Source organism: Leptonychotes weddellii, chromosome 7 (genome assembly GCF_054177405.1).
Source record: "Leptonychotes weddellii isolate Sample4059 chromosome 7, ASM5417740v2, whole genome shotgun sequence".
Taxonomy (NCBI): Eukaryota; Metazoa; Chordata; class Mammalia; order Carnivora; family Phocidae; genus Leptonychotes; species Leptonychotes weddellii.
In genome coordinates, this window is record NC_138375.1 from 88,157,855 (window position 1) to 88,180,790 (window position 22,936).

Consider the following 22,936-nt stretch of genomic DNA (forward strand, 5'->3'; position numbering starts at 1 on the left):
TACTCTAATCACCTTAAAAATATAAATCATTAATTTTAATAACAACTTTGCAAGATAAGTTCTTTTAGTATTCCCATTTTACATATGAGAAAACTGAAGCACAGAGAGGTTAAGTAACTTGCCCAATGTCACATAGCTAGTAAGTCTGCTTTCTTAACCAATGTATCATGCTTTTATCTCTTTTCATTTCTAGTGTCTGTATTTGTATTCAATTCCTTGCCTACTCACTGACCTGGCCGTGATTTTATTATTGTTTCCTTTTGACAAATTGGGCACTAGATTGATATGGTCCATGTTTGCCTATATGTGAAACAGATGTTTAACATTATTTGTCAGTGATCTGTTGATGGGAGATGAGAGAACTTTTTCCTTAGGGCCTTGAGATGAACATCCAGCATCTCTGTGTAACAAGCATCAAATTTCAGATATTTCAGTCATTGTAAGAACCACAGATATTCCTACACATATTTAAATACCTTTTAGGGAGGTGATACATCCCTCTAGTAAGAACCACTTTTCTAACTAACAACTAATGAACAAAAGCAGGAAACTCTAGATAGGAGAAGACAAAGAATAAAGATACATACATGTGTGGGGCGCCTGGGTGGCTCAGTTGGTTAAGCGGCTGCCTTCGGCTCAGATCATGATCCTGGAGTCCCAGGATCAAGTCCCGCATAGGGCTCCCTGCTCAGCGGGGAGTCTGCTTCTCCCTCTGACCCTCCCCCGTCTCATGCTCTCTCTCTCTCTATCTCATTCTCTATCTCAAATAAATTAATAAAAAAAAAATCTTTTAAAAAAAAAGATACATACATGTGTATAAATGTATATACATACGTGTGTATATATATACACACACCCCCACATATATACACACATAAAATTAAATTTATAAGAATAGACTAAGAATGTCTAACAAAAATGCTAATTGAGAACTCTTGATGAAGAATGCACAAAACAAGGGAAAATCTAATAGGAACTAAAAATATGGACAATCTTAGAAAACCAGGGGTAGGATGAGATTGGGGCAGAAAGTGTTCTGAAGGTCTCATGGAAGGAAGAAACTGGAGGGAAGTGAAATTATCTTAATATTTTTGTCTTGAGTTAAAAAGTAGTAAGGTGAAAATAGATTATGTTGGGGATGAAAACAGTGTATTTTGGTGGGGGAAATCGTTATACCTTGTTCATAAGGAATGGTAGAGAAATGTATGTCTGATTTTGAGAAGGAAAAAGGAATGTGGAAGTCTATATTCCTAAACATCTTGTGCAGAATTTAGTTAGAACTTGTGCTAGGTAAACTTCTGGTCTTGTTAGAAAGAGAGGCAACTACAAGAAATAATTTCAGATGAATGTAGTTGCTTACAGAACCTCTGTGAATGAGACTCTATATCAACAGACATGAGACTGTCTTGGAAGAAAGATTTTTTTGTATTTGACTATATCCTTTTCTGGGGCTAGAGGACATTTTTGTATTGTATTGACTTTATTTACAACAGTTGTTGGAATATTAGCTGAGAAAATACTTTCTTATAGATCTATATAGCAAAGCCTGTTTTTTGTTTTGTTTTTGTCAGAAGATAATTGTTAGTACAATATGGAAGTATGATAGGAATTTCAAATTCAGAGGGGAAAAAGGGAAACAAATGTAAAATAAATAATAAATTTTTTAAAATAATTAAGATGGAAGCAAAAATCCAAGTATATCCTATCCTAAATATGCATGGACTTAATTCTATCATTAAAAGACTAACTTTCAAATTGGAGTGAGAAACAAAAGCTAGCCATTTATAATTATAACACTAATCAAAGTGATAAAGATTGAAAAAAGATAGGAAAACAGATATTAAGTGAAGATAAATAAGAAAGTGAGATTTAAAATTAATTAAAAGCAGTAAGAAGGCCACCTGGGTGACTCAGTCAGGTGTCTGCCTTTGGCCCAGGTCATGATCCTGGAGTCCTGGGATCAAACCCTGCATCGGGCTCTCTGCTCATCAGGGAGTCTGCTTGCCCCTCCCCCTGCTCTCTCTCTCTCTCTCTCTCAAAATAAATAAAATCTTTTTTTAAAAAAGGCAGTAAGATGAAAAAGAACATTATAAAATGAAAAAAGACCAATTTACCAAGAAACTGAGAGGTATAAACCTATATGCACACAAAAATATGGCAAACAAATATATAAAGGAAAAATCTATTAGAAATGCAAGGAGAGGGCACCTGGGTGGCTCAGTCGGTTAAGCGTCTGCCTTCGGCTCAGGTCATGATCCCAGTGTCCTGGGATCGAGCCCCGCATAGGGCTCCCTGCTCAATGGGGAGCCTGCCTCTCCCTCTTCCGCTCCCCCTGCTTGTTCTCTCTCTCTGTCAAATAAATGGATAAATAAAATCTTTAAAAAAAAAAAAATGCAAGGAGAAATTGGTGGGTGACTTTAATATGCTTCTCTCATTTTAGATATACCCAGCAGATTTTAAGATATAGACATAAATACAAAGAGTAATTAAATAATAGAATAAATACTTGATTCAGTACTATAGGTAAAATTTTATATTTCTTGAACAGATAATACCCACTTTTATGGGTGTATTCATAAAACATTTACAAAAAATCAGGAATGTACTTGGACATAAAGAAAACTTAAAGATTTTATGTTTTTTAACCATAAGCAATAAAATTAGAATTAAATAATTTGAAAGGGTGCCAGATCAGTTTTGAAGTAAGAAATATACTTTTAGGTGAAAGAAGGTTTAAAAGAAAAAAATACAAGCTTTATATAAATATAGGAAAAGAAAATGCTTTATTCTAAAATGTGTGGGATGTGGCTAAAGTGGTTACTGCTACCATTTTTAACGTAGAGACCAGAAATAAAAGGATTTGAAAAGAAATTTGAAAAAGAACGTAGTGAAACAAAGCATAAAAGTCTAAAAGGGATCAAAGTTAATTGTGTAAAATAGAATACCAAAAAAAAATTGTTGAAATTGATAAATGCCTCTTTAATCTCCTTTGGAAAGCCAATAAAGTAGAAAACCCCTTTTTTTTTTTTAAGATTTATTTATTAGAGAGTGCATGAGTGTGCAAGTCGGGGGAGGGGGCAGAGGGAGAGGATGAGAGAGAGAAGCAGACTGACTGCTGAGTGTGAGGCCACCACGAGGCTGGATCCCACAACCTTGAGACCATGACCTGAGCCAAAATCAAGAGTGGGACCTTTAACCGACTGAGTCACCAGGCATAGGTGCCCCATCCCTCCTGATTTTGGTAAGGTAAAGAGAAAAAGCAAAAGTGAACAAATTGGGCACTTGATTCAAAGGGAGATTCAAATAATTACAAGAAAACTATATGTAGGTATGTAGCAAAAATTTGAAATTTTGGAGAATTAAAAGGTGCTGAGTTACTGTTTACTTAATGTATCTGAGGAAGTTGAAGTGCTTGAAGTGGGACAAGGAAGAACAATGCAAGATAGTTTGTGATGCACAATCCTAAAAACGATTAGGAATTGGAGGTACAAGTTACTCCAGAAGAAGGTGATGAGGGATATAACTGACAGAAAGGGGAGTGACTGAATCCCTAGAATCCGTTTCCTCCAAATATTCAAGAGAGCTGTTTACTTAAGAGTAATAGACATGTGGAAAAGGAAACAGGCCTTTTTATTCTGACCAAGCACTTGATGACTCTTAAATGTGGGTAAGTGATTGATTCTAAAATGGGAAGCTAAGCCCTTGAGCCTTAAATGAGACCTTTTTTTCCTGAATCTCTGTATATTTCACCCTATATCCAAGGGTAGTATCTTAAACCAGTGCTGTTTAGAAAGAGCCAATCTGGACAGTGTCAGAGGACAAGAGGACACTTCAGCATGTTTTCTCTTGTGCTTAAGCTGCTCTATCAGGGTAGAATCCTGGGCTCATCTACCCTCCAGGAGGGGTAACAAAAATGATAGCCAGATTTCTTTCCACTCTGGCCATCTTATCCATAGAACAAGAGATTTAAGGAGGTGGGGAAATGCCCCACATGCATGCATGCATGCAGGAATTGTCAAGAGAAAGGCCTAGACCTCTTCTGAAAAAGCTGGCTCTTGGAAAATCTGCAGAAGGCCATAAAGGAGCCATTGTACACTATGGCAGAAGAACTGGGCCAAAGGAGTAATCCTTCATTTGATTAATGAGTAAATGAGGCCTACTGATGTAAAGTTATTTGTCTCCATGATATACATGGTCAATCTAGGACCAGAACCAGTCTTCTTGCCTTGCTGGCTGGTATTTTTCCTAGTATAGCACACTCATTTTGTCTCTGTCCAGTGGCCATGGTGAACTCTGGATTCCGACTTGGACTTCCAGTCTTAGTTCCACCACCGACAAGCTGTAAGATGTCGGCCAAGTTTCTTAACCCCTTTGTGCCCCAGTTTCCTCATATATCAAATGGGAATAATGGTAGAGCCTACTTTCTCAGGACTTTGTGTTATATAATAGACTGAGAAAACAGGTAAAGTCTTAAAACAGTGCCAGGCATATCGTAAGAACTCAGTAGAGGTTGGCTATGTAATTTTTTTAAAAAAGGAACTTAGATTTTTTTGTATTCAAAATTTTGATTCCATTTGTTATTTATGAAGTGGCATAGTTGAAAATATGAGAACGAAAATTTAAATTAATTCTACTTTTTAAATTCAGATTGAATAAGATATATCTGTGTTGGTAGTACAGTCAACTTATATGTTTTGATTGTGAATATTTTATCCTTTGGACTATACTTCATGTGTAGTAAAGACCTCTTTTAAAGCAAAGTTTTTCCAGAATAAAATGCATGCTACATGAAGATTGCTCTACCAGAGTTTCATATAATGTTTTATGGGACAGATAAGGATTTATTATCATAAGAGAATAATTAAAGGATGTTATTTTGTGAAGACTACTGAGTAATATTAAAATAGTACTTTATGTACTCCTTGCCCTGGTGCCCCACTGAATGCCTGCCTTTTCATAAGGTAACTACCCTTGCCCTGTGGCCCCAACTTAATTCATGCTAAAGTGTTAATGCATATTGAATCCAGATACAGAATATTGGATCTGATTAGCTAGTTGTATGCAGTTGGTTTAGATGTTGACTGATTTTGCCTTTGACAAATTTAAATAAATAAAATTGATGTTGTTGCAGGATTTATTTTACACTGTTGCATTGTGCAGTGGCTAGTGTTGAAACACAATAGCTTTTACATTGAACTGCTTACAGAGTGATCTGTAAAATCTTCCTAGATGTCTTTCTGTAACTGCTGTGGTCAGCTAGGAATCATATGTTTTTGCAGGCAAGTTAATGGGTTAAAAGACAATGGAAACTGCCTTCTTGTAGAAGGTTTAAAAAGTGCACCTAAAACCACTTGATCAGGGCATTTAGAATAAAGAATCAAAGTCATTTACAATTCAGCTTGTCTTTGAAAATATTGAAAAGCAGAGGTTCATAATAAAAGTATGTCTTATACATATGTATGTTATTTGTATATGTGTATTATTAGTTTGGTTTTAGTTCAGTGGTCCTCTTTATTCTGTGATTGAAAAGACCATGGAGAACAAAAAGTGACTAATTTTCTGATTTGCTCTTTTTTCATTTGCTTTAAATCTTTGAAAGAGTGAAACTATGAATCATAGTATCAGTAGTGTACAAATGGGAGTCTTGTAACTTAATTGGGAAAGAAAGGTAGGGCTGGAATCTGAAAATCTTGATTCTGGTTGCAGCCAAACACAAAAACACTGGGTTTGTTGGTTTCCTAAGCTTTTTAATAAATTGCCATCATCAAGAATTTGGTATAAATACATTTTATATTGATATTATTTCTTGTGGAGAAGTTTTTTATATGTTTACTTGGAAATTTTATTACCTCAGTTCTAGAATCTCTGAATATCACCCTATTCTCCACCACCACCATCTTGAGATTTTCATTGTGAGCATTAGAATTTATTGATTTTCATTTTTTCTCAAAGAGTTGTATTTTAAATGTATGCATTATGAATGTTTAGAGTGTTTAAATATTGTTATTTTAATCTTAGTATATTAATGAGTAGGAATATAAACAATAAACAATCTCTTAAAACTTTTTGAGATTGTCTTCTTAATTGCAAAAAAGAATTATAACTCTGTTACCAGAAGAAAATTACTTAAAGTAGGATCATACGTTGGAATATGTCCTAGAATTCTAAATTTTATACCAGTAGTATATAATAAAATATTTAAGAAAAGTAAATCTAGCATAACCAAAATCTGAAGTTGTGCATATATTCTTACTTAGAGGTACCTTTCATGAAGGCAGGCAACTTGAATTGCTTCATACTAGAAAATTTAATGTACCACTCAATTACTATTCTTTAGCCCAATTTAAAATAATAGATTGGGAGTAAGGTTTTAATGCAGTGTAACCTTTGGAACATTAGAAATAACCTCTTTCTTTCCACAGTCAGTGTACAGTAAGGATATCAGTTTTATCATACTTCATGTATACACTTATAATAACATTATTATACAATTATTTATACTTAGTAAACTTATTACATTAATACAGTGATTTCTTTTACTAAACTTACTCTAATATTAATTTAAAGATAATGCTATTGTCATAATATTTGAAAATATATACTTTGATTTTAAAGCTTTCAGATGACCTCATTTTGCTTCTGGTGAAACACCCAACTTAAGAGTGTCTTAATAATTTTATACTATTTCATAAAATGGGTGTTGTGAAAGAATTTGAGGTGGTGGATATTGTGATAAAATTTTAGCTGTGCAGAGGTCCTTATTCTCACTTTCTTCTTTAACAGTTATGCCCTGCCTGTACAGCTGTGAAACAGTAGTGAAAATATTAGGACTTTATCTGAGGAATTGGAAAGGATTTCATAAAAAGACTATTATCTCTTCTTGTGATGCTACCTCTTAGTGATAGTCATTGGCTTTTTCATTTATTATAAAAAGCAGATTTTCTATAGTAGGTGAAAATGTTCACAAAAACTAATTTACATACCCCTTCAAATCTCTTTTGGAGTAAGAGAGGATACAAATAAATAGTAATAAAACTAATTTGCATACTCTAAAATGTTGGTCTTAATGGTGCTGATGGAAGGTTTCCAATTTGTAGCAAAGCAATTTTTTAAAAAAACAAATTATATTGAAATGTACTTTATTAAAAAAATATAATGCCAAAATAGAGTATTGGACGGATTTATCTTATCCCTATTTCTTTTGTTGATGATCAAATAATAGACCAGGATTCATGATTTTGTAAGTAGACTTTGATGATCTTGTCAGTTTTATACATCCCCAGTACTGTAGATGCAAATATATAGAGGACAGTAAGAGTTTTAATTTGGAATCATAGTCTTTAATGAATCTATTCCTTTTTTTCTATTATCCGGGGAATTCTCAAAACATGGTTTGCAGACCTCCCATCTTAGAAATCATCTGTGATGCTTCATAAAATGTAAATTCCTGGGCCCCACGACAGAGCTACTGTCTTGGACCTGATACCAAAACGCTGTAGGTTTAGTAAGAATTCTAGATGATTTCTATGGGCATTGAGGTTTATTAACCAGAGCCCTAGAGCAGAAGTCAGCAAACCTTTTCTGAAATTGCTAGATAGTGAATATTTTCAGCTTTATGGTCTTTGATGCAACAATAGTTGGCACCTGAACAGTGCAGGGGTTAGGGGTGCCAACCCCCTCCCTCCTACAGTCAGAAATCCAAGTTTAACTTTGACTCCCCAAAAACTTAACTGCTGATAGCCCACTGTTGACCAGAAGCCTTACCAATAACATAAACAGTTGATTAAACACATACTTTATATGTTGCATGTATTACATACTGAGTTCTTACAATAAGCTAGAGAATAGAAAATGTTATTATGAAAATCATAAGGAAGAGAAAATACGTTTACAGTATTATACTGTATTTATTGAAAAAAATCCAAAATAAAGACCCACTGCAGTTCAAACCTGTATTGTTCAAGGGTCGACTGTAGCTACCTCTGCTATTGTAGGGCAAAAGCAGCACCAGTAATGCATAAACAAATGTGAATGGACTTGCACATCTATGACAGAATCAAGATTCTAGACAAATGGTTTTTTCTCTATGAATCTTTTCTAAGGCGCATTATCTCTGAAATCAGTTTTAATGATAGTTCCTGGGTGTTTATTTTTTGGTAACTAAAGAAAATCCATAACTAAAAGTACACTTCCTGGATATACATGTTACATGAATGGATATAAAACCTTTATTATATTTAGAGCCTTTTCTATGTTATCATCAAGGAGAGAGTGTGATTATCTTATTTGTAACTATATAATCTGCTTCTAATATTAGGTTCCTGTGGCTAGAGCAAGTATTCTTTGGCTAATTGGAGAAAACTGTGAACGAGTTCCTAAAATAGCCCCTGATGTTTTGAGGAAGATGGCTAAAAGTTTCACTAGTGAAGATGATCTGGTAAAACTGCAGATTTTAAATCTGGGAGCAAAATTGTATTTAACCAACTCCAAACAGGTAAGAATCTAAACCTTAGTCTACCTATGTGACACCTGCTTTCCTCTTTACTCTGATGAAGCAGCTAAAGTCTCTTCATGCATTAGTCTGTCCACTCAACAATCACTAGGTGTCTGTTTCCTTAAGGTTCTATATTAGAAGGTAGTGGTGCAGAGAAATGACATTCTGGTCTAGGAGGGGAGAAAAACATAACAATGAAATAGTATGCGGTAACCGCTGTAATAGAAGTATTAAGATACAGTGGAACTTCAGAGGAGAAAGTTATTGAAAGTCTGAAGTAGGACGAGGTGAGAGATGAAAGTTTTGTGAAGGATAAGACTTTTTTTTTAAAGAGATTTTATTTATTTATTTATTTGAGAGAGAGCAAGCAGCGAGCGAGCGAGCGTGGGGGGGTGGGGGGGCAGAGGGAGAGGGAGAGGGAGGCTTCCCGCTGAGCAGGGAGTCTGAGGTGGGGCTCGATCCCAGGACCCTGGGATCACGACCTGAGCAGAAGGCAGAGCTTAACCGACTGAGCCACCCAGCGCCCCTAGAATAGGAAAAAAGGAGAGCAGTGAGAATCATGAAACAGCTATGTTTGTTGTGAGTTTCTTGTTTATTGATAAAAACAGCATGTTAGCCTGACACTCTAAATCCATGTAGTATTGTGAAAGTCATTATAACACCTAGAATTGGGTACTCTAAATGTATTTAGCTTCTAGGTTATTATAAAATTGATACAAAATTAGAATGTTAATTCAGACCAAAAGTAGTTAGTCTTACACAACTAAATGAAAGTTCTGTTTTTGGCCCTCTTTGTAGCTATAAAGAAACAATAATGGAAAATAGTACTTTTCATTCAGAAATTGTGGAATGTATTCCATATCTTTTGAATATGAAGACAACATAGCTTGCACTCAGACATTTTTTTCTTGAGTTGTATTATTAAATGAAGTTTTGGAGCTCAGCTTCTGAAGTGTTCTATTGTATATTTTAGAATGATACTTCTAGATAACCACAAATTGACTTCACCACCAACTGGTAAAAGCATAATGATGTTTAGAAAATATACCAAGTTTTCATATGCATTTTTATATAACTCATTGTTTTTTAAATGCTTAAATATAAAAATAGGTGAGTGGCGGTGTCTATAGGGTTGTGCTCTGTTCTCCAGTTTCTCCTTTCTCAAGAAAAGGGGTTTTGAAAGAATTGGTAAAATAAGCATTAAAGAGTAATTTTTATCACCATCAACTTGACAGCGTTTTTAAGTTGTATGGCTCGTATCTGGATATGAGACAGAGACATAAATGATTTACTTGACCTAAATGTAAAAAATTGTTTTCTGTGCTTATTTACTTCAGCTATCTTTAAAACTGGATTAAGGAGACCAAGCCACAGTGCTCAGGGCTGGTTTGCCATGAAGTCCTGATACTTATTTGTAGATCTGAATTCCCTACGGTTTAGATACCTCAGTGAGCATTCCAGAATTGTTAATGAATTATTTAGTTATTGGGACCTGAGATCTAAATTAATTTTTATAAGATTTAGCACATTGTGCTCATTTGTTTTCTTGAGGAATAATTGAGTAATGAACTTCTTTAATACCTCAAAATATTTTTACCTGATAGGAAAACTAATTTAAAAGTAAGTCAACAGTCTGCTTTCAGTATATAGAGTTGGTTCCTGCTGAACTGACCCTCCCATAGAGAACAGCTATAAACTTTGGAAAAAATAAATAATAACTGTCCAAAGTCTCAGAAGAGTAAAGAAAAGCAGGAAGAGTCTGGAGGGGAATTAACACTTGGAAGAAGGGAGTGGTACAGAGTAAATTTCCCCACTTTTATGGCTTTTATCCAGAGGACAGGCTACAGTTGGCACTCTGCACAGGGCCTAAAACTCCAAAAGGAAACCTAAGGTCCTTCTGGCCTGAAGAAGTAGAGAACACAGTTCAGGAAAATGATAGATACTAGAAAATTAGGGAAGAATTCCATAAGGGAATGAGCCATATCGTGGAGCCTCAAGATCTGTGAATAACTCTGCTCAGGTCTCTGGCCGACCCTGAACCACACATGGTCAAGGTGGATTCAGAGCAGCACAGCTTAGAATAAAGATCTGAACTGAAATTTGAGCTGCACCAAAGAGACAAAGTTTGCACTTTGAACTCAACCATGTTAATTGTGTGCTAAAATAAATAAATAAAAATCAGTACTCTCAGGGCACCTGGGTGGCTCTGTCAGTTAAACATCAGACTCTCCATTTTGGCTCAGGTCATAATATCAGAGTCCTTTGATTGAGCCCCCACATAGGGCTCTGCACTCAGCAGAGAGTCTGCTTGAGATTCTCTCCCCCGCCCCCACTTGCTCTCTTATGTGCTCTCTCTCTCAAATAAATCAATCTTAAAAAAAAAAAATCAATACTCAAAGAGTGTGATGATGTCCAAGGCCTCTAAAATATAACATTCATAATGTCCAAAATACAATCCAAAATTATTCTATATAAGAAGAACCATAATGGGAAGTTATTGTTTAAAGGATATGGAGTTTCAGTTTGTGAATATATAAAAATTTTTGGAGATGGATGATGGCTGTACAACACTGGGCTTGAACTGCATACCTAAAAATGGTTAAGATGGCAGATGTTACGTGTTTTATCACACACACACACACACACACACACAAAAACAAAACACCAGGAAAATACCAGTTTTCAAGAAAATTGAAAGAAACAACAGAAACCAACTCTGAGGCGATCCAGATGTTGGAATTTGCGAATAAACACTTTGAAGCAGCTTTTTATAACTGGAGCCAGCAATATAAAGGAAAATATACTCACAGTGGACAAAAAGATAAGAATTGTTGGTGGAGAAATAGAAATTGTAAAAAAGAATCAAATGGAAGTATTCTAGAACTGAAAAATATAGTACCTAAAAAAAAATCAACATCTTGTTTATCATTTGTATTATATATTCTTCAACATTTTAATATTTTTCTTTTTGGATATGCATATATAAAGCTGCTTCATACAGTTTTTTTAAAAAAACATGATTAATACTCTTTAGGTGGACCATTTCAATGAGCTTTAATTTTCTAACTTGGTTATTTCAGATGGAAATTTGTATTTGGAAAGCAATTTAACTGTGTGTGATGACTATCTTAAAACTATTTGATGTCAGTTACTGGAGGGAAGGTAGTGATTGAGAGTACTACAGGCTCTCGTATTAGACTGTCTGGCTGCAAATCCTGTTTTACCATTTACTAGGTACATGATTTTGGACAAATTATATAACCTATCTAAGACTTATTTTTCTTATCTGTAAGTTGGGAATTATAATAAATAGTTCTTTATAATGCAGTATAAATGTTCCTAAAAATCATCATGCTTTACAAAATTGCACAATACTAGAGGGACAACACTCAAAAACTTCATTGATGATAAATTAAAAAGAACCTAATAAAAACAGGAGCACAGTTTTACACATGTTAAATGGTTAAGAAATATATAAATAATACAGTGAATATAGCTCTTTCCCTTGGAAAAGACCTGACGTGGAAATGGGTGTTGAAAAGGCTGTATTTGTTAGTTACGTAGTGGAAGAAGGATTAATCTGAAATTGGATGGAAAGTTGTACTACTGATAACACATGTAGTGATCTGAGGTAGATGTTTGAGGTTGGTATGTTTTGTAATTCCTACAAAGCCCAGTTCAGCTGGTAGCCATTTTCTGCCTTCATCTAGTATTTCTTGCAGACAAAATTATGCCCAAGCAAACACAAAATTCATATTATGCAACTGAATTGGAACAAATGCACATTTTCAGAATAATTGCTAGAGCACAAGTACCGTATCTACCTCACAAAATTATTATAAAGATCAAAGGAGACAATCCATGTAAAGTGTTAGGATTTCCTGGATCATAATAATGCCTATTCCGTGTTAGTTATTATGCTCTTTTTGTACCCCTAGCTTACACTGCTAACCAGCTGTTGGATTATTCTTAGAGAATATCATTGTTTATAGTAAGGGAATTAGTCCCATTAGTGAGAATTTATTCTCATTAGGAAGAACACTCCATTTTGGTTTACCCTACTGAGAAAAGGGTGCTGAAAATCCCTCCTTTTATGAAGAAAAACATGGTTAGATATGATTATCAAGAGTAGAAAATGCTGTTAGAATACTCATACAAAGAGAGTAATTTCACTGTTATACAGGGGAGAAGCTGAAGGACTTTGAAATCAGTTGAAGTTGCTGAAGCTCTACAGCTCTTAAGACAGTGTAAAGGTTGAGCATGACTTCCTTGAAATAGTCTACTGAGGTCTGAGACAGAAAACTAGGAGTTGATTAAACTGGTTAATAGTGGCTGTAAATTAATAATGGGTGCATTTGTTTTTAAACTTCCTGTAATCTTTTAAATGTAGTGATGAGTAATATATGTTAGTGTTTTGCTTAGCTCATGTTTTTCTTTTTAATTATGAAATAATGCGAACCTATAGAAAAGTGCAAAATAGTATGAATAGATATATAACTACCACTAAGGTTAAGTCAGTGTTTTTGCCATAATTGTTTTTTTTTAAGGGAGTGTAATAATAAAAGTAAAACCTCCAGTTCCTGTTCATACCTTATTTTCCTCCCCATTGGTAGCTACTGTCATATTGGTGGTGTGCTTCGGTCATGGGTGGTTTTACGTGTTTATTACATGAGTATATATCTGTAAAGTATGTCACTGGTTTGTGGGTTTTGATATTTTGCTTGCATACTCTTGTAACCTACTTTTTTCACTTAATACCATGTTTTTAAAATATTGACATGTATAAATATAATTTCATTTATTTTAAGTAACTATCTCATTTTCTGTGAGACAGGTTTCTACTTTTCTGCTACTAGAAAAGAGAGTGATTCATTGAGTATCCTTAATATTTGTATTTTCTTTGTATTGCTTTTTGGACTTTTTGGTTCTTAGTAAGAAATTTTATAAATCACAATTATATTTTGGGGATCCTTCCTGAAGTTATAAACAAATTCTCTCTCGGGGTGTCTGAGTGGCTCATTCAGTTGAGCATCTGACTCTTGGTTTTGGCTCGTCACGATCTCAGGGTCCTGGGATTGATCCCCGCTTCGGGCTCTGCGCTCAGCATGAAGTCTGCTTGAGATTCTCTCTCTCTCTCCATCTGTCTCTCCCCCCAACTCACACTCTAAATAAATAAAATCTTAAAAACAGAACAAAACAAAAAAACAACCCACAAATTCTCTCTTGCCCTGTGATTCAAGTCTTTGAGAAATGTGTCTCTGCCCCCAGCATGACTTAACATGACAGCAAAAGGGGCTCAAGCTCTATGTAGTGATAATTGCTACCCTTTCTTTCTTTTTTTTTTTTTTTTTTACCCTTTTGATATATTTTCTTGGCATTAAAAAACTCAAGCAAATATAGCATATAAAGAAAGAACTTACAGAAAACTTTTCAAGTGGACAAAAATATGGATACTGTTAAATTCAGGAAATTTTATCCAAGTCACATAAAGAATCCTGGTTAGTCATAAAATGATGAAATTGATTACATGGATCACTGGTACTGCTTAGATATTTCCCTCTGGTGTAGGTTAAGAATTCTGTGTAACTTTCTTTCATTTACCAAACCATTTGCCAATATCCTTCTTTTTCAAAGTAACAACTGTGTGGAATCAGTATTAATCTTCGCTGTGCTAAATGCTAAATTCTGTGTACTTTTTTATTTTCCTTAAATTAAAGAGTATATCGCAGTGGATAAAGAAGATGTGGTCCATATATACAATGGAATATTACTCAGCCATCAGAAGGGATGAATACCCAGCTTTTACATCAACATGGATGGGACTGGAGGAGATTATGCTAAGTGAAATAAGTCAAGCAGAGAAAGTCAATTATCATATGATTTCACTTATTTGTGGAACATAAGGAATAGCATGGAGGACAATAGGAGAAGGAAAGGAAAAATGAAGGGGGGGAAATCAGAGGGAGAAACAAACCATGAGAGACTATGGACTCTGAGAAACAAACTGAGGGTTTTAGAGGGGAGGGGGTGGGGGGATGGGTTGGCCTGGTGATGGGTATTAAGGAGGGCAAGTACTGCATGGAGCACTCAGTGTTATACGGAAACAATGAATCGTGGATCCCTACATCAAAAACTAATGATGTATGGTGACTAACATAACATAATAAAATTAAATTAAATTAAAAAAATAAAGAGTATATCTCAGCCGATTTTAGGACTATATTTTAAGATACCTTTTATTATTTTGTGCTGACTTAATAAATATTTGAAGAAAGCTCTGGTTTGAGCAAATATGTACCAGTTTATTAGTTGTCAGAGTGTTTAGGTAGAAATATGCCTGTATTTTGAGAAGTTTTTTTAAATAATGAATTTTAAAATTTTTATGTAGCATTCCCCGAAGTTCATTTTCCTATGTCCCAGTGACTTAGAGTCAGTCCGAAAGGAATGTTAATTGGTGTAGTGTCTGGGTAGCATTAGCTGTTAGTTGATACCAGTCATAATCCTTTAAATTTAAGCAGAAAAAAATAATCTGAAATCAAAATTTAACAAACAGTTCTATAAGATATTGTTTCTGTTATTTAGGTACATTGTATTCTCTTTGTCTTTTATAATTTTATGAGTAAAACCTATTTAAAAGTACTATTTTATGTCCCATCTGGTTTTAGATTGAGTCTTTGGTTATATTAAAATGCCCGTGATTATTTACTTGACCATTGTTTACTTTCTTTGTCACTGTTGCCCAGGACAGACTTAATATATGTCTGTTGTCTCTGTCCTATCCAGTTTGGGATTTGCCCCAAATTTTTCATTTTTGTCATTAATAGTTGTGTTAAAGTAGGACAGAGTTTGTAGACCTCCATATTGTACTTTTAACCTCTGCTGTGGTTTTGTCTAATGACATGGAAACAAAAGTGCAACGAACAGAGATTTCATCTTAATATGTAAGACGTTTAAATCAGAAAGACTTTTTCCAACCTTTTTGAGATGTAACATAAGTAATTTCTCTTTTAGAGCAGCATTCAGAATGTGTGCTGGTAAAATGAAGTGTGCCCTGACAGGGCTAGTAGGAAAAAACTAAATCCTTCCTTTTCTCAGTGGTGGTGAGATAAGTGTTGAAGTGTTTCATCTGCTGGCAACTTGTACCAGCAGGTTGTGCTATGGCCTGTGCAAAGCATGAAGCTCCCAAGCTGTCAGTGGATGGAGTCAAAGGAAGACATGGGAAGTTTGGGGTTGGTTGTGATGAAATACGTGCAGGAGACAGTCCTGCCATAGATCACTAGGGAGTGGTCAGTTCTTAGGTTATTTATTGTGCATTGTAAATCTAAAGCCTATTTATATTATTATTTGGTAGTTCTTCCTTTATCTTCTTATAAACCCAGCAGCAATCAGTTCTTAAAAATCGAAGTGTATACTTAATGAAGTACTGAATTTCTTTCTTGGTACTTAATATGCACAAAATGTTTATCAGTATTTACCATCCACTGTGAGAGCTGCAGTGATATCACTGACCACGCAACCACCAAAAGATAAAATGTGTCTGCTAAAAAAAGCATCAGCGTCTATTTAAAAAGCCTAAGAGTTATTTTAAGAAGATTGTGTCTCAAGATCACAATTAAATATATACAGGTACAGAAGATGTTTACATGTCTCTCTGTGATACAAGATCTCATTTAGATAATTTTTAAAAAATTAATTTTCTTCATTTTATATTCCAAGTTCTCTTTTGCACATATGAAAAATGAAGCAGTAACTGTTAATATATTGGCTCCATTAGCAGAAAAAGGACCTAAACAATGCTAGTTTTCAAATAAAAAATCAGTTAATTCCAATAATAGGTTGACTTTTTTCACTCAAAGCTTTTATATGTTTTTTCTATCAGTGCTATAAATGGAATCAAAGCTTTTGGAAGTTTATTCTTTCAGAAGTGCTGTAAATGCTCTTGTAAATTTAAAAGGTCAACATGGAAGATAAAATTACTTGGTTTTGCTAAAGTTGTCATGGTAAAATCAATTTCTTATTAAATTAAGAAAACTATGAAAGAGAAGCATTTTGAGAATCAGTTGTGCACGCAAACCATCTCTGTTCTGTCTACTGAAATAAAACTGTAATGGCCAAATATACTGATATTTGATATATATAGTTTAATTGAACTACAGAATTCTTGTCATGAAGCTAATACTGAAAAAAATACTTAAGCATGACAGCATACACTCTTGTACACAACATTTTTGCTGCATGTTACCACATGGATCCTAGAAACAAGATTTTGTGAAAAACTGCTTTGTAAATTAACCTAAGTGTCCTATGTTGGCTTTTTTTTTTTTTTTTTACCAGGGGAGGGGATGGGAGTAAGCAGAACTTCTCTTTGTTAGATTTTGATTCAGAATCAGTTGGAAATCTTTAAAGTGTTTACCAAATTGAGTGCCAAAAACCTTCGACTTTTGAAAATTTTAGCAAATGGCAATTCTTGGAAACAAATCTTGCAAGCAAGGAGTTATTGAAATTTATCCCTTCAAGTTAAGTGTTAAGACCTCAAGATTTATTTTTGAAGTTCTGTCATTTGCAGTATCTCAACTAATATAAAGACTTTTTTGATGGAGCTCCTATTTTGTATTGGAGTGAAATGAAATTGAGAAGGTAATTGATTTTGCATTTTCTAAATTTGGTGAAATATTTTAAAAAGTATAAATAGAGAATGACTTAAAGTTTCATCTCATAAAAATAATTATCAAAAAAAAAGATTGGAGGGGTAAAAGTTAAGTATCTAGGCTTGATATTTTTACAGATATCAGCATGAAAGAAAACATGATGAGAATATCGTTCTATCAACAGGATTTTCTTTATGCTTACCAGATTGTTTAATACTGTAAAGAGGGTGTTTTCTTCATTAAAAATATTATGGTCTATAGAAAGGAGTAAGTTGAAAATGTCAAGGATTTCATAATTATTGATCATAAATTCAGTTTTGGAAAGGATTGTGGGTAGTCTTATTTTTTTTAAAAATTTCAAGGTAAGACCATATTAAAATATGTTCTTCAGGGGTGCCTGGGTGGCTCAGTCGTTAAGCGTCTGCCTTCGGCTCGGGTTATGATCCTGGGGTCCTGGGATCGAGCCCCGCATTGGGTTCCCTGCTCGGCCGGAGGCCTGCTTCTCCCTCTCCCATTGCCCCTGCTTGTGTTCCCTCTTTGGCTGCCTCTCTCTGTCAAATTAAAAACAATAAAAAAATAAAAATAATTAAATAAAATATGTTCTTCAGAGAAATATCAATGACTTAGTACTAGAGGTAGATACTCCTAAGAAACTGATTAAAGTATATGAATGTATGGTGGATCATTATTTGCTTATACTTTTAATGCATCATTATACATAGATAGGTTTTTATCTTTTAGAAAGAATTTTCATTTTGAAAATCGATGTTTAATAGAACTATTTTTATAAGCCCACCAATATGATCAAACAAGTTTTACAGTCAATAAATGCATACTTGAGAAATTATAAAATTTTAATTGCTTAAAATTCCCTAACTCTCAATAGTGTCTGTTAATATATTGAAATAGTTTAATTTCCTAAAAATTAATTTTGGGGATCAGAAATAGAAGCTGTGGGGCGCCTGGGTGGCTCAGTCGTTAAGCGTCTGCCTTCGGCTCAGGTCATGATCCCAGGGTCTTGGGATCGAGCCCCGCATCGGGCTCCCTGCTCGGCGGGAAGCCTGCTTCTCCCTCTCCCCCTCCCTCTGCTTGTGTTCCCTCTCGCTGTGTCTCTGTCAAATAAATAAATAAAATCTTTAAAAAAAAAAAAAAAATAGAAGCTGTATCACTCCACTAGCTCAAAAAAAAAAAATATCATTTAGTCACTGTATCGTACACCTGAAATTAATATAACACTGTATGTTAGCTATACTGGAATTAAAATTTTTAGGAAATCATTGTAATGAACAGACTTATTTTATTTCTCTGATTTATTTTAATTTCATCTTCTAAATCACCACACTCAGATGGACTTCAGAATTACGCTGGTTGTAAATTCTCACTGTGCATTTGAGAAAACTGGTGGTTAGTGTATTTCCCAGGCTGTCTCAGAAAGCTAATAACCTAGTCCAGCACACCACACTTTGTTTTGAGCTGCATTCCTCATTTGGTGAATATTTTGCTAATTGTCTTTAAAAATGAATCATAGAATTTTTCTTATCTGTAGTTGAACCAACATGGTCTAGTAACTAGAGAATAGCAGTTATTGGTAACCAAATTCACAATAGCTCTATTAACATTTTTCCCTTGTATTTCTTATGGTTCTACTTTATTGGAACTAGGTTAATGCTTTATAAATACATTGTTACTGCAAGAAGGTTGCTTTCTATCCAAATCAATTATCTTAACCAATTATTACTGTAAGAGAGTTTACCACACCATTTGTGTACTTTGACTTACTGTTCTAGAATTGTCTTTAGCTCTGCCTGACTTGATTGATTTTATTTTGTGTCCGTTTCTAATGTCTATAAATTGTTCTAATATAGATGTTTATTTTTTCCATGTATTATGAATCCTATTTAATTTATAGCTACAATTGTATTTGTGTAACCTAAATTAAAGCTGTGCTTTTTCAGTAAAATAACTGGAGTTTAAAATAACTATTTTGATAACATTTCGATTTTGGTTTAATTACTATTAAAATTATCTCAATATATGTCAATGTAGTACATTCAAAAATTGACTTTGGAAATCTTATTACAGTGTAAAAGCTACTATAATAAGTTGCTGCCTTACATAAATAAATAAATGACCAATATTACTAGAGGCTATAAGCAGCATGGGAAAAAAAATGGAAGGAGTCTTTTATCCTGGTTTTTAGAGGGCATCAGCAGCTTGCTTTTATGAAAAAGTAACAGCTAAATGCACTGCAAATAATTTGCAGTAATCCAGTTCAGTGATTCATGTGTCTGCTTTAATGGGTCATAATTCAGGGTAAAGTAACTGAGTGCAGTCAGAGTGCAGACACTGCTTATGCCAGGGACAGTATCTCTTCATAAAACACATCTCGGGAGAAGCAGTTTGCCAGCCTCCTAATACTCTCTGATGTTTTGATGTCCTGCATATTTTTCCGATTAAGTTTTGAGTGCCATGTTTTTAGTTGTATTTCCACATTCATTATTCTCACGTAGACCCTTCAGCGGGTTTGCCATATATGATTATTTTTTTAATGATGCCTTTCTTTCCACTTCAGCAGTTTAATAATCTAGCACATGGCTGCTTCTCAGTACTCAGCATTCACCTCCCCAATACTGAAGAGGACATGTGCTTTGGCTTCAAAATTCCATTTGCAGCGTTAGAAATGCATATTCCCTACGGAACAACATTTGTTTGACATAACCATTCATTTTTATTACCTCTTTAAATATGTTTATCCAGAGTTATCAATAATCATAAATAACTGTATTCTCATCTTGTTCTGTTTTTTTCCAACAGACAAAATTGCTTACCCAGTACATATTAAATCTCGGCAAGTATGATCAAAACTATGACATCAGAGACCGTACAAGATTTATTAGGCAGCTTATTGTTCCGAATGAGAAGAGTGGAGCTTTAAGTAAATATGCCAAAAAAATATTCCTAGCACAAAAACCTGCACCACTGCTTGAATCTCCTTTTAAAGGTATTATTAGAATACAACTGCAAAATATATTACCTAAAAAGTTATGACAATGTTCCCCATTTCTAATATGTTTAAAATTTATCTGTTAAAAAATGTAAATGATTAACCTGTATAATTGTATAAAAACAGTATGCTTTCTACTCACTTACCTGTTCTCCAGAGCAACCTTTCTATTAAAGTTTATATTTTTATATACCTTATTTACCTAAATAATTTCATTCTTCTGATTTTATTTTTATTCTTACTAAACAGTTTAGATTACTTAGAATAATAGATTAAAGCTGTGTTGTTCTAATATACATTGACTTCATTTCTATTTTAAATAGCTTTATTTAATAAGGAATCTAATTTTTACCTTAATAGTGAGTTTTTACTAATTAAATATTCTATGTATACTAACAAAACTTTTCTAGGAAGAATTATTTCATAAAAATACCCCTTTAAATTTGTTTTTCAAAGATGGAAGTTGACTTATTTTTCCCAGCTTTTTAGAAAGAGTAATTATTTTATCAATTTAACAAGTAGCCATTAAAATTAGGATCAAACAATTATATACCTTGGTTTTCATATTGTTTCTTATTTAATTGCTGGTGATAAAAAACAGTTCAGTTTTGTAGAAAAACTATTAAAATTCTGGATGTGTTTGTGCTAAGACATGTATATGGATTGTTTAACTGTGCTGTCATTCTTAATATTCACAGTAAAGTAATTTTTAGAGAAGCTACATTTCAGAGCAACACCTCTAAACACACTGACTGATTAGCTTTTTTATTGACCATTATGGGAGAGATTATTGTAATCTATGGACTGAAATCAGTTTTTTGACCTATGAAGAGCTTCCTAGTTTATATTTATTCCTTGACATTTGAGGTAATATGCCAATTACCTTGAGCTCTGATTAGTATTGTTCTCTCTTATATACAGCTCATATTGTTTATTTTATATTTTCCTCTCTTTTAATAGATAGGGATCATTTCCAGCTTGGCACTTTATCTCATACTCTCAACACTAAAGCTACCGGCTACCTGGAATTATCTAATTGGCCAGAGGTGGCGCCGGACCCATCAGTTCGAAACGTAGAAGTAATAGAGTTGGTAAGTTGACCTTTCTGAAATTAATTTTGTCAAGCAGTGGGAGATTCTAGAATAACTATTGTTTTATATAAAAGCTTTTTTGGGGGGTTAAAATTGAAAATTGTTCTGGTATTTCTAAATGTAATGTGTTAGACCTATCTCGCTGTTATGGGAACTGAATATTGCAGTATTCCTATGTCATTGTACATGTACTGTTCCTTTTCTTCAAGGAAATAGAGAATTGAATTCTCTGCATCAGTGCCACCCACATTTTTGGTATTGCATTTTTAGCAGTGTAGATTCAATTTCTAAGGTATTTAGTGTCATTGGATTGAGCTTTTTCTACCTTGTTTAGAGATTCACAAGCTTCCTGTCAATATTTTTCTAAATAATTTTTGCTGTTCTCTTCCAGAAAAACCATACAAAGTGTTCTTCTGGATTTTCTGATGAACCTGTTTTAAGTGAAGTCTAACTATAAATAGGTTGCATTGTGTTCGAAAAATGTCCTTAGACAAGGTCATAACTAACATGAATAATATGTTGCTTTCACATTAAAAAAAAAAGCTCTCTAAATAAATACTCTTTTCCTAGATCTTTAAAAAAAAAAAGTGCTGGCTACTAAAATAAAAGAATTAATGTTCTTTTCTAATATTTTTCTTTCCTATATGAACAAGAAAAGTAAAGAGAAGGGTCTTCTGATTGTCTTTAGAAATTGATTACGTGAAATATATCCAAAACTTTTTAAAGTGGAATTAATAAAAAAGAACAATTAGGTATTACATTCTGGGTGCTTTTCTGATAGAAAAGATGTATTGAACCAGGATTCAGATAACCAGAGTTCTTTACCGCTAATTCCTTTAGGAAAGTCAGTTAACTTCCTTGCCTATTAAATTTTCCATATAAAATGGAAGGAAATCTTTATTACTTTAAATAGAAGAGTTTCTATAATGGGCCTAGCCATATAATTTGGTCCTTTTGAGAAATGTGTTTCTCTTAACTACTCAAACTTGTCCTGGCTTTGAAGCATGGCCAGAAACAATAATAACTCTTATTGGCTCCATTTAGCAAACCCTGGTAGTGTACTTTGATAATGTTTTACACACATTATCTTGTTTAAACCTCATAATAATTGTAAATGATGGTTATTTTTATTCCCATTTTACAGATGAGGAAACCAGGGTTCAGAGAACTTAAGTAAGTTGCCCAAGCTCAGTGGGCAAGTTAGTTACCTAGTTAGTAAGTGATGGAACCGGGGTTCCAACCATTGTTCATGCTGTTACTTAACTGCATTTTATTATGTAACATGAGAGGAAGCTTGAACTTGTTTGCAGATCTGTGCTATTCTTAGTACTTAGCACTGTCATTTTTATGTTGTGACAATTATCTCTATTTAGAGGGGATTTAAAGAAATGTAAAATTTATTAAAACTAATTATATGTCCATTCCTCTTTGACACTGAGTTTGTTGTTTTCACTCTTAAAGTAGTCTTCAAAGATTGGCTTATTTGTGCAACTTTGTGTCAGATGCTAGAATACAAAGAAATGTTCTTTGTTATGATTCTTTCCATAGATTTAATCTCTCTCCTAATTTCTTACTATGCCTGCTCATTGTTTTTATGGTCCTGTCCTTTTCCATTATTGGGTACTTGATATTTTGGCACACATACAAACATCCTTTTATCCTCCCCCCACTTCTACCCTATCCTTCCTCCTTGCTGCCC

At 33.9% G+C, this 22,936-nt stretch overlaps 1 protein-coding gene across 1 annotated transcript in view; it reads left to right on the plus strand.

Annotated features, from left to right (window-relative positions):
• Positions 1-22,936, plus strand: part of AP3B1 (adaptor related protein complex 3 subunit beta 1) — a 248,677-nt gene that overhangs the window by 124,679 nt on the left and 101,062 nt on the right. Inside the window, exons 14-16 of the mRNA XM_081825590.1 lie at positions 8,318-8,494; positions 19,957-20,143; positions 21,107-21,237. Coding sequence (XP_081681716.1) covers positions 8,318-8,494; positions 19,957-20,143; positions 21,107-21,237 — 495 coding nt within the window. The remainder of the gene's footprint in view (positions 1-8,317; positions 8,495-19,956; positions 20,144-21,106; positions 21,238-22,936) is intronic.